Below are 15,686 nucleotides of genomic sequence, written 5' to 3'. Positions count from 1 at the left end.
TATAGATACTAGGGTTTAAAAAGACTTCTGTAGAAGTTGAAATATCAACTCAAGCTTTTTACTTAAGTAAAAGTATAAAAGTAAAAGCAATGTAAGGGGGGGAAACTGCCATTAAGGACAAAAGCTTAGGCTGCCCCACAGGGGCCTAGAGCACTACCCCACCTCCCCAAAAAAACATTTTTCTAAAGGCTGTAATGACTATAATGTTATATTAAAATGTTAATGTTGAAAAATTTAAGATGCACCTGTTTCAGTAGCATTCATGCCCATGGAAAATGAATGCATTTTAGTATAATGCAAATACATTCAAGAACCATACATGTGTACTACCAACCTCTTCGCTGGAGCTTGGTTGGGACATTTCACTCAAGTTCTCTTGAGTATCTGCCACAGACATCTTCGTACTAGGCTACATACGTCTGCTATTCCCTTGCTGGAGTGTGACTTGATTTGTGTCGTGCACAGGTGCGATGGATCGCGTAACTACAAACCAATAGGGGGTCGGAATGGTATTATGTTTATACTTCTCATCCAACCACAATCACATTCACTCTATCCAGATGGTGTGATTTATCTGGATAGGTTTTTGGGTTTTTTTGTATTTGGGGTTTTTTTTAACGATGACAAGCCAGAATGAAAACAAGCTGAAATGAAATAGGAGTAACGAGGCTATTTTTAAAATGTAAGGAGTAGAAAGTACAAATAATTGCTTGAAATTTTAAGAAGTAGGAGTAAAAAGTAGGCTGAAAAATAATTACTCCAGTAAAGTATAGATACCCAACATTTCTACTTAAGTAAGGTAACGAAGTATTTGTACTTAGTTATGTTGTATTGTAAGAATGAAAGAAAACTAGCAGGCCGTGCTAATTCAGAGGAGCGGTGTTTACTTCGTAGGGAGTCAGATTCAAGTGTCAGTATATTCACACTGCATGGTTTACATCGGGTCACACTGCCACCTACTGGCATCATATGTTTATGCAGGCACACACATATATACCACAAGTTACTTAAGACCTTTGGCCATTGCTAATTAACTTCACTGAAAGCTGCAAAACATAGCAACCTCTGTATCATCTATGGTGGAATCAAATGTTTGTCCTGTTTTTTCTATCCTCCAAATGACTAAAAACACCCTGTTCTTGTTGACTGAACACAAACAGAGGTTTATAGTCCTGCAAAGAAAGGTATGTTTGAAATACTAATTTGCATCCTGATGAGCTAAAGCTGAGCTCAGAGCTCACTGCCTCTCTCACCTGCGGGTAATCAACAGGAAGGATAAAGACTGGTGTCATTGTTGGAGCCTGCAGGTCTGGAGTGATGCTGCTCTGCTGAAACTCAGCTGATAGAATCTGCTTCTCTTTTTCCTGTCCGGGACTTTTTGGTGAGACCAAATGTTTGAATGCCATGTTTGAGCCATCAGGATTATTCTTAGGATTTTAAGAAGTATGTCTCTTGGTATAAGTTTGCTTAAAAGAGCTCCACAATATGATTTAAATTTGAGCTGCAGCTTCAACATAACAGCAACATAAGGCTCTCTTTGAAATGCTTGGATTAAAATATTGACAAGTTTTTTTTCCTTGAAATCCAGGTTCAGATTGTTACTGCAGTCCTTTCTGTGGAAATGTTTCCAGCCTGCATGTTACTGAGTGCCTTCTTTCTTTCAGGTGAGTTTTTTTTTTTCACTCACTTTGACAGGAAATGTTAATAATTTACAGTTTGACTTCATTAATAAACAAAGCAGAAAAGCAAGGGAAGATAAGAACCTTTTCTCACTGTTCATTTCCTGAAATGGAGAACAAGAAAGGTTTCATAGTGAAGAAAGCTAAGACACCAAACATGGTGCTGAATGGTCTTTAACTTGTGGATTTGTTGAATTTTCTGTCAAATTACACAAATAATAAAATGAACAAATGTGAAAAATGTTAGCAAAAAACATTCAAACAATAAGAAAGCAGAGAAGAGGCTACTGCAATAAAATTTATTAAGTAAAAATGAGATATTTATTAAACTTACTGAAAAGTATGTTTTAGGCCTTTATTCCTGATAAGTTTGCTGTAATTTTCTGTTCTAATCTATGAATGATATGAGTCAATAGAAATGCTACCTTGTGGTTTCATGTTTGTTTTGATACGGGCTGTCAGGCGATGAGATTTCTAAACTCTTGATTAAGTTTATTGTTTGAATTTTTGTATGATTTGTCAAATGTACTTGGGTACAGTAGGCAGCCCTGGTGGACTCAGTGGGGAGGCAGTGTCCTTATGTTCAGACAGAGAATGCAGCACAGGCACCCTCTTGAATTACCCTTCTGGTACATAAAAGATAAAAATACAATAAAATGCCTTCAAAGGGTGCCTTTCCAGTGTGCCGTTGCTCTTTCATAGGAAAAAAAGACTAGGGTAAAATCTAGTATATGACTTACTGAAACTATCTGGGATGCCTGTTGAAATGCCGGACTAAATTGTGTGATCTGGCAGAGTGATTAGTTTTTGGGGTGTGTGTGCTGTCACTGACGTCTGTGGGTTGAGAATTGAGGGACCCTAAAAGTTTAAACGATAAAGCCCTGTTGGCAGGAAACAGCTAGCCTGTCACGCCAGAACCACTCATAGTTCCAATGCTTGAATATATTTCACATTCGCCTGGGAAAGCTCCCATAGAAAGTATTTTGGGAAGGGCAGGATTTTTCAGGAAATCTTAAGAAGGTGACTGGAGGAACATTCTGTCTATCACATGCATGACGGGGCAATCAGAGCAACATATGATATCTTTGGGCTTGTTTGAAAAAGAAATGCGGCCCACTTCCAATTAAACTGCCGTTTTATTACAGCTACACCCGAGCTAATGGCTACCGCGGCAGAAACCCCTGAATACACCGGAAAATCCCCGTAACCTTAACAAACTCGTGCCAAACCAGGTCGGCAGAGGAGCAAAAAAAAAAAAACATCTTTCCTGTCACGGAAAGCTTTCACTGTTGCCCTTTGTGCTTGCTTTAATAAAGACTAGCTCTGACCAACTGCCACTTTGGCTAATTCCGAGCTAATAAGCCCACTGACAGCCGCTGCATACAACCGCCCACAACAAAACCCTTTCCCCATATCTATCACATACTCATGCTGACGCAGGTTGGCAGAAGGGTGAAAACATCTTTCACAGCATGAAAAGCTTTTCATGTTGTTTTTACTCTTTATTTCATGCAGAAACATGGTCCAGTTCTAATAAAACAGGTGCAATGCAAAAGCTATATCAGAGGTATTTATTACAGATGGGTTTTTAGTACAACTAAACCCCGCCCATAGCACAACTCAGTATGTACGGCTCTAAAAGTATCGTCACTCACTCACTCATTAACAAACAGACCCATGTGTTGGGCTGACCTCAGTGGTCAGCCAAAAAGTGTTCAAGTGCCGTCCAGGGCAGTGGTTCTCAACCTTTTCAGTCTGTGACCCCAAAAATAAAGGTGCCAGAAATCGGGGACCCCCACTATACCTGAGGGTGGTTGAACATCTCCATGCACATTCAAGAATAGTCATGTGCAGACAAGGCTTCCCATAAGGGGGATAAATAGTAGAGCATTCTGGTGCACAGCCAAACTGGGGGCTAACAAAATCATGGTCCATTGTAAAGTTACTCTGTGGTATTCATATTTTATGTTTAACCTGAATAAAAACCACTCTTATCAAAGAAACAAATATCTTTTTATCCATTTGTGTAGTACGGAGTGTAAAGTGACAACAGTGTCATTTGAAAAATATTTTTTAAGGCATCTGGAGACCCCCTCTCAGTGTTTCCCGACCCCCAATGGGGTACCAATGCCAACGTTGAGAACCACTGGTCTAGGGTGCCGTACCAGTGGATGAAATACAAAAGGTGTCATCTAAGGGACCCAATGCACAAATGATAAAGTGCCCTCCTACATGATTAACTGCTCTTCAGTCTGCCCACACAGTTGAAAAAAGCGGTGGAGTGCCCTGTGAGGTGCCCTACCAGTGGACAAAATTGAACAAAGTGCCCCCTAAGGTTACTCCTCCGATGGACAAAGGTGCTCTCCTCTTACCTGATAATTACGTGTGATTCAGGGTGCCCACACAGTGAGTACGTGCCCTTGAAGGTGCCTTTCCAGTAGAAAATGTGATTGAGCACCCTCTAGGTTGCCCTATAGTGTTTGACACCTTTGTAGAAACCTGTTTTCACTTCGACATTAAAGAAGTTTAATTATAACATTTTTTTGTCAAAAAAGGCCAATTTATTTTGACTATAACTGATTCATAAAATCAATAAAAGGACAAAACATAACAAGGGGATAAATACTTTTTATAGGCATTGTAATATTTCATGTCAATATTAACAAAGTACAGTTGGCTGTTAATAAAAGTGCTGGTATGACATTTAGCATTTTGTCTATGTGGATTTGATATAGAAGTTTCTGTCTTTGTTATTTATATGAAGAAATTAAAGCATGATATATATTGTGTATTGCAATTTAGCTAAAAAAAATCACAGATGTGATTTTTGGTCCGTATTGCCAGAATGAACTCTGTGATTGTGTGACACTGACAACAGGTGATAAACGTACTGACTGATGATTCAAACTGTAAGCAGCACAGAGAAAACAGATGTTACACCCTGTCCTGCCTGTCCATCATTGTGTTGATCATGAGTCTGCTTTCAGGTGCACTGGCTAAATGTCCTGCTTCTGCTAACGACCTCATCATTGATACGCCAGAGACGATGGAAGCACTGAATGGATCTTGTTTGCATATCCCATGTACCTTTAGGCCTAAGAAAGAAGAAATTTTTGACAGCACACAGCTAATCAGTGGATTTTGGCTTAAACAAGGCCTCAATGGTGGTAAAGACAGTGTGGTATTCAAAAGTGATGGGACAATCAGAGTCTATCCAATGAATATAACCGGAAACCTCAATCTGAAACAATGCACCACTTTATTCTCTAATTTAATCCCAACATATGAAGGCACATACTTCTTCAGAATGGAGAGTGAAGCATTCAAAGCAACCGCTGTTCGTGACTGTCTTCAAATTAAAGTGAGAGGTAAGACAGCTTTTTTACTTATCTCTTTTTGGATTTACATTAGTATACAGGGGAGAGTCAAACAAAAAATCATTACCATGAAAAAGATTCATAGATTCATAATTGAAGGGAAACATTTCAAGACTTTTTTTGTTAAATGCTGATGATTACAGCTTACAGCTCACAAAAATGAAAAATTCACTCTCTCAAAATATGAGACTATTAAAAAAACAGACAAAAAAAGGATTTATAATACAGAAATGCTGACCTTCTTGAAATTGTGCTGATTTATGCACTCAGCACTTGGTTGGTCCTCCTTTCACAATTTATTGCATCTATGTGATGTGGCATTGAGGCAATCAGTCCGTGGCACTGCTGGAGTGGGCTCTGATGGCAGCCTTCAGCTCATCTGTATGGTTGAGTCTGGAGTCTCTCCTCTTCCTCTTGACATTACTCAAGAGATTCTCTACGGGGTTCAGGTCAGACCAGTTGGCTGGTCAGTCAAACACAGTAACACCACAGTCCTAAAACCAGTTTCTGCTAGTTTTGGCTTCACTATGGACAGGTACCACGTCCTGCTGGAAAAGGAAATCAGTATCTCCATAAAGCCTCTCAGCAGATGGAAGCATGAAGGTGTCTAAAATCTGACAGTGTTGACTCTGGACTTGATAAAGACCAGTGGACCAAAGCAACAGATGATGTGGCACCTCAAACCATCACTGAAAACAATGGACTAAAACCACCTTGGATTTTGTGCCTCTCCGATCTTCCTCCGGACCTTGATTTCCGAATGAAACACAAAATTTCCAGTTTGTTTTGTCCTTAGCCCAGGTGAGAAATTTTCTGTGGTTCAGGACTGGCTGCACACTTCTAGTCCATTTCCTGGACTGTCGGTGTGGTGGCTCTTGATCCACTGTATCCAGTCTCAGTCCACTCCTTGTGAAGTTCGCCTAAATTTTTGAATCTGCCTTGTTTGACAACCTTCTGAAGGCTAAGCTCATCCCTGTTGCTTGTGCTCCTTTTCTTGCCAGTCAGCTTTCCAGGAATCTGCTCTGATACTGCCGCAGAGAACAGCCTGACCTTTCAGCAGTGCCTTTCTGTGGCTTACCCTCTTTGTGGAGGGTGTCAATGATTGTCCTCTGAACATTTGTCAACAGTCTTCACCATGATTGTGGTTGTGTGTACTGAACCACAGCGAGAATGAAGGCTCAGAAAACCTTTGCAAATGGGACATTCCCACAATATTCCAAAATTCTGAGATAGTGGATTTGAGATTTTTGTGTGCTGCAATCTATAATAATTATGATTAAAATCAAAAAGTTTGAAATATTTCACTTTGTATGAGATGAATCTAGAATATATAGAAATGTTTACTCTCTGAATCTTAAAGCAGTGGTTGTGGCTGTAATCCCACATGTTTATAAACTGACTGTTTTTGCTGGCTTGAATTCAGATTCCCCTCCTGAACCAATCATGGAGATTCCTGTTGATCTGAAGGAGAATGTGTCTGTCAATATAACGTGTTCAGCTGTCACTCCTTGTCCACTCTACCCTCCTAAACTCACCTGGAACGTCAAAGACTCTCACAACACCAAGGAGGAAAACCAAGATGGAACCTTTACAACCAGAATCCAGGAGACCATCACTCTGACAGACAAACATGATGGATACAACATCAGCTGTTCTTCTACTTATCCTGTGAATGAAGGAAGAGACAACAAGACAGCAGAGGAGACAAAGACTCTCAGTGTTTCATGTGAGACCACCACAGTTTGTTCTTGGATCCTGTCAGAACAGGATGATTTGTGAGGATGTTTGTAATGAATGTTGTGTATCTCCTGTTTTTTCCCAGATGCTCCTAAAAACACCTCAGTGTCCATCAGTCCACCAGGTTTGCTGTCAGCTGGTGTTAATGTGACCCTGAGCTGCTCCAGCAGAGCCAAGCCTCGTGTCAGCAGCTTCACCTGGTTCAAGATGAGCTCAGATGGACCCATGAACGTATCTGAGGGAGAGATTTACAGCTTTAATGTGACAGAAGGAGGAGTTTATTTCTGTGTGGCCAAGAATGATCTTGGAGATGAAAGATCATCAGAGATTCATCTTCATGTTGAAGGTAGATATTGGAGTAGAATGAATCCATGCTCACTGATCCATATTCTCTATGAGATAAACCACAAATATTTCTTCTAGACGTGGAAAAACATCTTCCTAGTCGGACTCTATCCATCCTTTTTCTCACTCATTCACTCCACATTATGGTGAAGTTACACATGCTTATTTACAACAGACAGTTCATAGCACTGGCAGAGCCAGGGCTTGCAGGGTTTAAGCAATGAATGCTTTCTCATAAGCTCTGAATCTTTCAGGTAATTCAACAATAACTTTTCCACAAGAGGTGGAAATCTTTAGGCACCTCACGATTTGATTATGATTCATAGGGCTACAATTTGATCCTTAATCGATTATTGATGCATTTTGATGCTCTTGTTTTTTTCAGTAGCTTATGTAGCTCCGCAAGCTCTGTAGCTAATGTAGCTGAAGATAAGATCAGAGAGTGACTATGCAAACTGATGCTGAAATTGCTAAAGCTAACTTAGCTACATGGCTTATGTTACTAGAATCACTATGTTAGCTTTAACCAAAGCTACCAAAGCTAAAGCAAGCCCCTGTTAGTCTAACTACTTCTAAAAAATTACATAATTTAGTTCCTAACTGGACCTTTTTCTCTGTTTTATTTCTGAAATAATACTAAATCTGTAATGTTAGCAGAATAGTTATTTCATAATATAACTTCCAGTCTTTCTTCATGAATAAAGCTGAATAAAAATAAAATCTAAAATGTTGTACCAGCAAATTATGGCACATCCGTTCTGACATAGACAGTGTCTCAGATGAACGGTCTGTGAGCTCTGCAGCCAGTCTTGCAAAAATATACAGTTAGGAGGGACAAAAGAAACCTCAAACATGATGAAAAATGAGTGTTTTGGTGAAATTCATAAGCTATAACTTTATCAATCAGCTACACATGCTCCTGGACCTGATTGGTTAGGGCTCAGCCCTGGACATCTGCTCCAGCCCTGGTTCTTAGCTCAGCGATCTTCTTCATGAGCCCAAAGGCTACCTGCCATGTTACTTGTTGTCGAGCAGTGCATTTTGCAGCTGGCCTTTTCTCTTTTGTTTGTGCTTCCATGCTGTGAATTCACAAGACATTTCTAGTAACTTGACGTCAGAACTCACTTGCCCGCCTCTTATGGACACAACAGCCAATAGTTTGTTTGCAGTCATGTGGTCCTGAATGTCTGTTGGGCGTCAGGTAGTGGAGGACAGCCATTAGGAATGTATGGGAATGGAGGAATGTTAGTACTTAACAGCTCTAAATGGTCCTGTACACTGTAGTCATCATCAAAAAAAGCCTACAGACATTGAATACAATTCCTACACTTTACATAAAAGTGATTTTCAGACCTCCTGCTGTCAAGAGTTATCCATCCAGATGAAGGAAAACAAGAGCTTTGCAGAGTCTTGTTCTGAGCAAAGAGGCTTGCTGAGCCCCTTTAAATGTAAAAAAAAAAACTCTCATTTTGTCACAAACATGCTTTTAATTGAAATGGCGATATACTATTAACTGCATCAACCTTGTGGGGTGAGTGAGGAAGTGATTATGAGTCATTAACAAACGAGCCTGTTCTAACAAACGACTCTTTTATGTTAGCCATGATAAGTAGCTGCTGTTTGAGTTCCAGTTTTCTTTCCTCCATCCTTTGATGTTATCTAATCCACAAGCCAAACTGGAACCAAATGAAAGCCATTTGGGAGTCAAACAACCAGCTTTACTGAGCTGAGCCAAATGATCTGGATCTCTAAAGAGAGACAGATTTCCCATCACAGTGAGCGAGGCTGGAGGTTAGTGATGGACCTCAGCTGAGGAAACATGAGTAAGTTTAATGTGCTAAAGCATCCAAAACTGTACTGAACCAAACAGAATGCATTGAGGAATTGAAGAATTTTCAAATTCCTGCCTGCTGCCATTTCTCTATGATTTTTGAAAAATATTTTTATCTTTTGCCAGAATATTTCACTACTTTCAGGGACACAAAAGTACCTTAAGAATTAAGAATTTTTTATTCCTCTCCAAGCTAAATGGGAGGGATTAGCCACAAGCTAAGTGGCTAGTGGTGCTCTTTAACAGCTTTTCCCCCCTTGCTTTGTCATAAATGTGCTTTCGAAGGACACAGTTATGTACTATTTAGCAAATAAATCTCGTGGAATAATGGTTAGAGTAAACTGACATTTCAGTCCAAGACAACAGATGATAAGGGAGTCCTGGTGTGTCAGTTGTGAAAGAGCTGGCTCAACCTTCATCACTAGTGTCATCTTTTTTCTTCCTTCACTTTCACATTTTGTTTTACTTTAGGCTATTTTCTCTTAGTTTTTTTACCAGGTCCTTCTCAAAGCTCTCAACAATGGGGAGCAGTGATTGGAGGAATCTTTGGGATTATTGCATTCATCTGTCTAGCCGTATTTGTTTGGTAAGTATCACAGAAACACTGACTAAGTTACTGGCAAGTTGGATGTCTGCTTGCAACTAACAACTTCTAATCTTCCAGGCGTTTCTCATCAGTATATACAGCTCAAAAACAGACCCAGGTAAGAAACAAATGATTTTGATTCTCTTTCTTGTGATCACATTTTCACTGTTCATGATCATCCATGTTAAGGCTTCTATCAGAGCAGTCCCTTAACTGTGATGTAACTTTCATTTTGTCCCACCAAATTCTCTTGTGATTTGTTGCATCCAGCTAAAGGCTCTCTCTGTGCGATTGATTTTCTCAGAGTCCAACTAGTGAAGAGGCATCTGTTGAAGGAGCAGCGAGTAAAAATGAGGGAGGAGGAGAGGAAAATATCCATTATGGAGAGATAGACTTCTCCAAGCTGAGACAAAACTCATCCTGTGGCCCGTTGAATGACAGAGGACAGCAGCAGGAGACGCTGTACGCACAGGTCAAAGTGTCGGCAAACAACCAAACTCAGACAGCTGACGGCCCAGAGGAGCTCTACTCTCGTGTGGGGATTAAACCAAACAGAGTGGATAAAGGGAGAACACTTGGCACATAAGGAACACTGAACTTTGAGTAGCTGAGTAGGAGAGTTAATCATTTTGTCCTCATCTGTATTTAATGTTCAGAGTTATTAACTTGATTTATTAATTTACTTTAAATACACACATTCTGAATTTGATGTCTGCGACATGTTTAAAAAAACTTGGGACATGGGTCAGAAAAGACTGAGAAATTTGTGGAATGTTAAAAACACCTGAAACATTCCACAGGTAAGTATGTTGATTGATAACAGGTGATGGTATCATGATTGGGTATAAAGGCTCAGCCACCAACAATCAGCCATGATGGGAGGTATCCACTTTGTGAAAGTGCTCATCGGCGGATAGGCAAAAAAGAGAAGGAAGGAAATGAGACGATAAATATAGAGCTGTGCTTATTTGGGTAAAGGAGAACTGTATTGTCCCAGCTAAACTGATTAGGGTTTAAGTAATGTTTTCTTAGTAACTTACTAATTTAGTAACTTGTCAGCCACTGATATTGGATGTAAAGGCCTGACTCGTAATCTCCGTTCCAGTTCATCTCAAAGGTCCTGGATGTGGTTGAGTTCAGGGATTTGTGCAGGCCTGTCAAGTTCTTCCACACAGAACTCATCCGATCACGTCTTGAGCACTAGGGCACAGTCATGTTGGAATAGAAAAGGGCCTTCCCCAAACTGTTGCCACAAAGTTGGAAGCATAGCATTGTCCAAAAATGTCCTGTTATACAGAGGCATTAAGATTGGCCTTCCCTGGAGATAAGGGGCCTAGTCTAAACCCTGGAAAACAGCCCCATACCATTTTCCCTCCTCCTCCAAACTTCACAGTTGGCACAATGCAATCAGGCAGGTAATGTTCTTCAGGCAAACCCAGGCTGACTGCCAAAGAGAGGTGAATGATTCGTTACTCCACAGAGCACATTTCCACTGCTCCACAGTCCAGTGTTTGTGTGCTTTACATCACTTCATCTGAAGCTTGGCATTAGACTTGATGTGAGGCTTGAGGCTCCCGCTGCAGTTTTTTTGTGCTAACATTAATTCCAGTGGAAGTTCAGAACTCTTCAGCTATGGAATCAGCAGAGCATTGGTGACTTTTATGCACTATGCACCTTAACAGTTGTTGACTCCACTCTGTGATTTTATGTTGTCTTCTGCTTTGGAAATTGCTGTTGTTCCTAAATGCTTCCACTTTCTAATATCACTGTATAATATGCCGGAATATCCGGCAAGGGTGAAATTTTAAAGACTGTCTAATTATTAAGGTGGCATTCATCACTGGAATAAACTGGGATGCTATGGTGCTTCCCATGCACTGAAACTGTGGCTAGGTTCTGATATATTCCAAGTCCGATGAAGAGTGTCTGGTAAAAATAATGAAATGTAGCTGTATTCCTCAAGTGTTCTTTATTCTTAACACCTGCTGTGTGTAGTTCTAGAATGACATTCAAATATATTTAGACAATAGAAATACCTTACAGTTCTCTCTAGGGTAAGTGCAACATCGTTGTAAATACAAAATAACTTCCAATATAAACAACACTGAATGTTAAATAAAGTTGTCAGCAACCAGTATTTTAGTCTCCTAAACAATGATTTACATTAGTATAGTTAGAAAACCACACAAAAAACAATAGCAGCAACAGATTCAATGTCTCTGCTGACAGAGAGAAATGACTTTACTGATGCTGCCATCTACTGGCAGAGAGTGGGAAAACAACTTGACCTGGTGCTGCAAAATCTGCACCCAAGCTGCGCAGCAACTGCAGCAGCAAACACTTTAAATTTATCATTGGCAAATGTGGATGTAGACACACAATAATCAGTCATGCTAGCAATATTCTCACTGAACAGCAAATAAACTCAACAACATAACCTCGGAGAATATGTGCAAATCCCCACCATGCAGTAAATGTAACCCTACCATTATATGATTCACTTTAGCTCAAACACCTAGTGTAATCTGGTCCTGGCTTGGAGCTTTACCTTTTATGAGCCTGGATTGGACCACTTTACCTGGGCCCACGCCGTCTCATAGGCTATATTTGCACACTCAGCCTCTTGGGCCTTCAGTGGCTGTCTAGTCTGGAACAATGTGTTCTTTAATGATTGGCCAAGCAGTCATGACTGTGACTTTAGCTCTTCAGCCAACCAGCGGCTGGTAGAGCTTTGTTTTGAGTTTAGTATGGTGGATAGGGTGAGTGTGATTGGGTGGCACTCCCCCTTGTGGCAATAATGTGTACTGCAGACATAAATGTCCCATTAAATACTGTAGAAAATGTTGATGAAAACTCAATCGGTGACCCCCCAAAAATCTCTTGTGTCCCAACTAAGAGTCCCAAATAAGATGAGTAGTCAGGACCACAGTCTATCAACCAAGACTGGACCAGATTTTTGTTGCAGTCTGACATGGTTTCATCATGACAGACCAAAAATGTTGTGCAGTCTGAGGCGGACTTAAGCTCCTTACGAACATCTACACTGCTCTGGGTTTCAGTCACATCAACCACATATCTGAAATGCAAAACTGCTATCCTTAAAGCCAAAACAGACAAAATATTAAGAAAAGGCCTCCCCTGTGCAGTGTGTCTGTTAAATATTCAGTCCTAAAGCAGTTTTAAACCAAGCTGTAAACATGTTTATTTCTTTTTACTGTAATCACATCTACTGCAAGTTTGTCTATTCGAGCATTACTGAGATATCAGGTTTACTAGAATGACCTTGACAGATGAAGGACAACACAAAACCATAATGCCTCCATCCTCAGCTATTAAGATTATTGGCATGTATTGCTAATGGGGCCAATTGGCTCCGATACAGCACGGGCAGCTACACTTTTTATTTACACCTCTGGGTGAACATCCAAAAAAGTGCAAAAAAAAAAAGTAATTTTGAGACAGAAGAGGAAACATGAACTAACTTCCTGGTTCTTATGGCTTCAGACAGAAGAGTAGAGACTTGTGCTGCCTTGTAGGTTAGTGGGGAGGTGACTTCTCTTACATCAATTGCCTTTTTTCAGAATCATATTATTAGTTTGAGCTTCAGCTGGTTTGTCTGGTAAGGTCAACTGCTATTTGACAGATCCTTCCATAAAGACTGAGTGGATTCTCATCTTTTAATTCCAGATAAAAACCGTCCTTGCAGACCTGGCATTGAAAATGTGGACAGCCATGGTGGTGTTGATGGTTTTCGCTCTTCGAGGTGAGCTATTTGTTTTGTTACTTTAAATTAAAGATGTTTTTTGGCTGACATGGGCCTGTATGTGTCTGTGTCTCTGACTGACTGACTGAGTGAGCGACATTATTTTCAGTCGTACCACACAGAGTTGGGTTTGCTTGGACTGAAAGCTGTCCCCACTGCTGGAAATACCTCAGATCTAGCTTTAGCTATAGCTCTGGGCTTTATGGATGGAAACTTCACCTCAGTAACCTTGCAAAGCAGATGGATTCGCCCGTTTCCGTTTTTCTTACTGGCAAATCCATCTTGCAAAGCTCCCATCTGAACTGTTTGGGTTCAGTTAGAAAGTGACGAGACCAATCAGCATCGAGGGGCAGTACTTTCGGGCGTGGCAGAGTCGTGATGTATGCAAGCAGGCTGGTGCAGTTATGGCGGAAGACATTAGCATGGCTGCTGCTAAAGCGCCAGTTTTAGCAGAACCTGATGACATTTCTTTATTAAAAGACCAGCATTGAGTTGTTTTCTTTTCAAAAATGACAAAAGTTGTGTACTGACATGTCTACAGTTGCCAGGTTTTGCTTTATGCAGCTCTCTATAGAGTTATACTCTCGGTAGCAGCGCACCTCGGTTTGTGGCTATGATGTCACGTGTTTTGATGCTCTGATTGGCCCGTAAAGATGTGACAGACAGAATATTCATCCAATCCCCCCTCCAAGTTTTTTGTCAAAGGCCCTGCCCTTTCCCAAACGCTGTGCATAAGAGGTTTTCTAAATGGAAGTGTAAATCTTCTCAGTGCATCATACCTGAAAGCTGGCTTTCAGGTATGATGCAATGAGGAATGCCCAGATCAGTGGAGGGCTGCAGTGATGGTTGTTCTGTGGTCAAAAACACCTCAAATTACAGGTTAAATCATCAGTGACTCTGCCTTTATGCATAATTTTTTCCACATCATAATAATCTCTGCTCTGCTTTACAGGTGCTCCAGCTGATTGCGAGACTTGTGAAGCCGACCTCTCCATCGCTACACCACTTAGCATGGAAGCACTGAGTGGATCCTGTTTGCAAATCCCATGCACATTCACAACAACGGAGAGAAAGGACAGGTTTGACAGCACAAGACAGACATTTGGAGTGTGGTTTCAGGAAGAAAAGAAGGTCCACCACCCAACAAATGTGGTGTACAACAGTAGTGAGACATCTACATTCCCAATGAAAATAAAAGGAAACTTGACTGAGAGAAACTGCACAACTTTGTTTTCTAATGTAAACGGAACACATACAGGCTTTTACTTCTTGAGAATCATGAACTGGCCTTACAGAGCGACTGCTGTTTGTCATCCTCTTCATATAAGAGTCAAAGGTAGGAGAGATCAGATTTCTTTCAATCAGACAATAAACATGTTTGAGACATAAAGCAAAACCTTTTTCATGTTTGTATGAGGAAACACTCTTTTATTAGGGAAAGCCTATATTAGGAGTGTGAATCTCTCCTTTGAGAGACAGTCTGATCTAAATCTCCATTCACAGGCTACATGAGTCATTGATATATAATTACAGTTCAGTCTGATCCAGTCTGATTAGAGTTGATTGTTGAGGTCATGCTGTCCCATCCAAGCAAACTAGATTTAGGTGGATGGGAAAGCGTAACCTGGTTAACCTGTTTTTTTTGTCCTATAGCCAGCAAATAATGCCCAGAAAAATCATTCTTGTCCATTTTCAACTAACACAGTAGACTGACCTGACCTCTATATCATACATTATCTCTAAAATGTACCCCTTTGGGTTTTTTACACTTTCACTGATTTTATAAATCAGTCATGGCTTATGACTTTTTCGACAAGACAAAACAACCTCTTGAATGTCAGAGTTAAACAGATTTCTTCAAAGTAATGCCAATTTAATAAGAATATGTAAGGTAAAGTAAATGACTGCATAAATATCCACCCCTTTAAAGTGACTGAGCTAGATAAACCGATGACTACTCTGAAGGAGTTCCAAGCTTCAGCAGTTGAGACGGGAGAGACTCTGCATACAACAGCTGCTGACCGGGTTCTTCACCAGTCAAAGCCGTATGGAAGAGGGGCAAAGAAAGAACCCCCGCTGAAGGAAACAGATTAAATCTGGACTCGAGTTCACCAACAGGCATGTGTGAGACTCCACAGTCATGTAAAGGAAAGTTCTTTGGTCTGATCAGACCAAAATGGTGATTTTAGGTCATCAGATAAGATGCCAAACACCACAAACACACCATCCCCACTGTGTGCCATGGACGGCTTGTGAGGGTAGAGGGTAAAATGAATGTGGTAAAATATGGGAACATCCTGGTGGACAATCTTATTCAGTTTGCAAGAGAACTACAGTTTGGGAGAAGATTAATTCATACCGTCCATGA

At 40.5% G+C, this 15,686-nt stretch overlaps 1 protein-coding gene across 1 annotated transcript; it reads left to right on the top strand.

Moving 5' to 3' along the window:
• The first annotated feature begins 1,304 nt into the window (after window positions 1–1,304).
• On the top strand, window positions 1,305–14,404 carry LOC121527482 (B-cell receptor CD22-like). The gene is made up of 10 exons (XM_041814458.1): window positions 1,305–1,381; window positions 1,589–1,664; window positions 4,667–5,047; window positions 6,480–6,782; window positions 6,879–7,139; window positions 9,456–9,555; window positions 9,634–9,673; window positions 9,860–10,166; window positions 13,243–13,318; window positions 14,271–14,404. The coding sequence occupies exons 2-8, from the start codon at window positions 1,622–1,624 to the stop codon at window positions 10,139–10,141; spliced, it is 1,410 nt and encodes a 469-aa protein (XP_041670392.1). The 5' UTR covers window positions 1,305–1,381; window positions 1,589–1,621; the 3' UTR covers window positions 10,142–10,166; window positions 13,243–13,318; window positions 14,271–14,404.
• Window positions 14,405–15,686: the final 1,282 nt, after the last annotated feature.

This window comes from Cheilinus undulatus, linkage group 19 (assembly GCF_018320785.1).
Source record: "Cheilinus undulatus linkage group 19, ASM1832078v1, whole genome shotgun sequence".
NCBI classification, from domain to species: Eukaryota; Metazoa; Chordata; class Actinopteri; order Labriformes; family Labridae; genus Cheilinus; species Cheilinus undulatus.
The sequence above is the reverse complement of the archived record's forward strand: the minus strand, read 5'-3'. Positions and strand labels throughout refer to the sequence as shown.

Bases quoted from the DNA above. Each gene is read 5' to 3' on its own strand.
- LOC121527482 (XM_041814458.1), top strand. From the start codon at position 1,622: ATGTTTCCAGCCTGCATGTTACTGAGTGCCTTCTTTCTTTCAG. The intron at 1,665-4,666 runs GTGAGTTTTTTT...GTCTGCTTTCAG, and splicing joins GAGTGCCTTCTTTCTTTCAG to GTGCACTGGCTAAATGTCCT. The intron at 9,556-9,633 runs GTAAGTATCACA...CTAATCTTCCAG, and splicing joins TGTCTAGCCGTATTTGTTTG to GCGTTTCTCATCAGTATATA.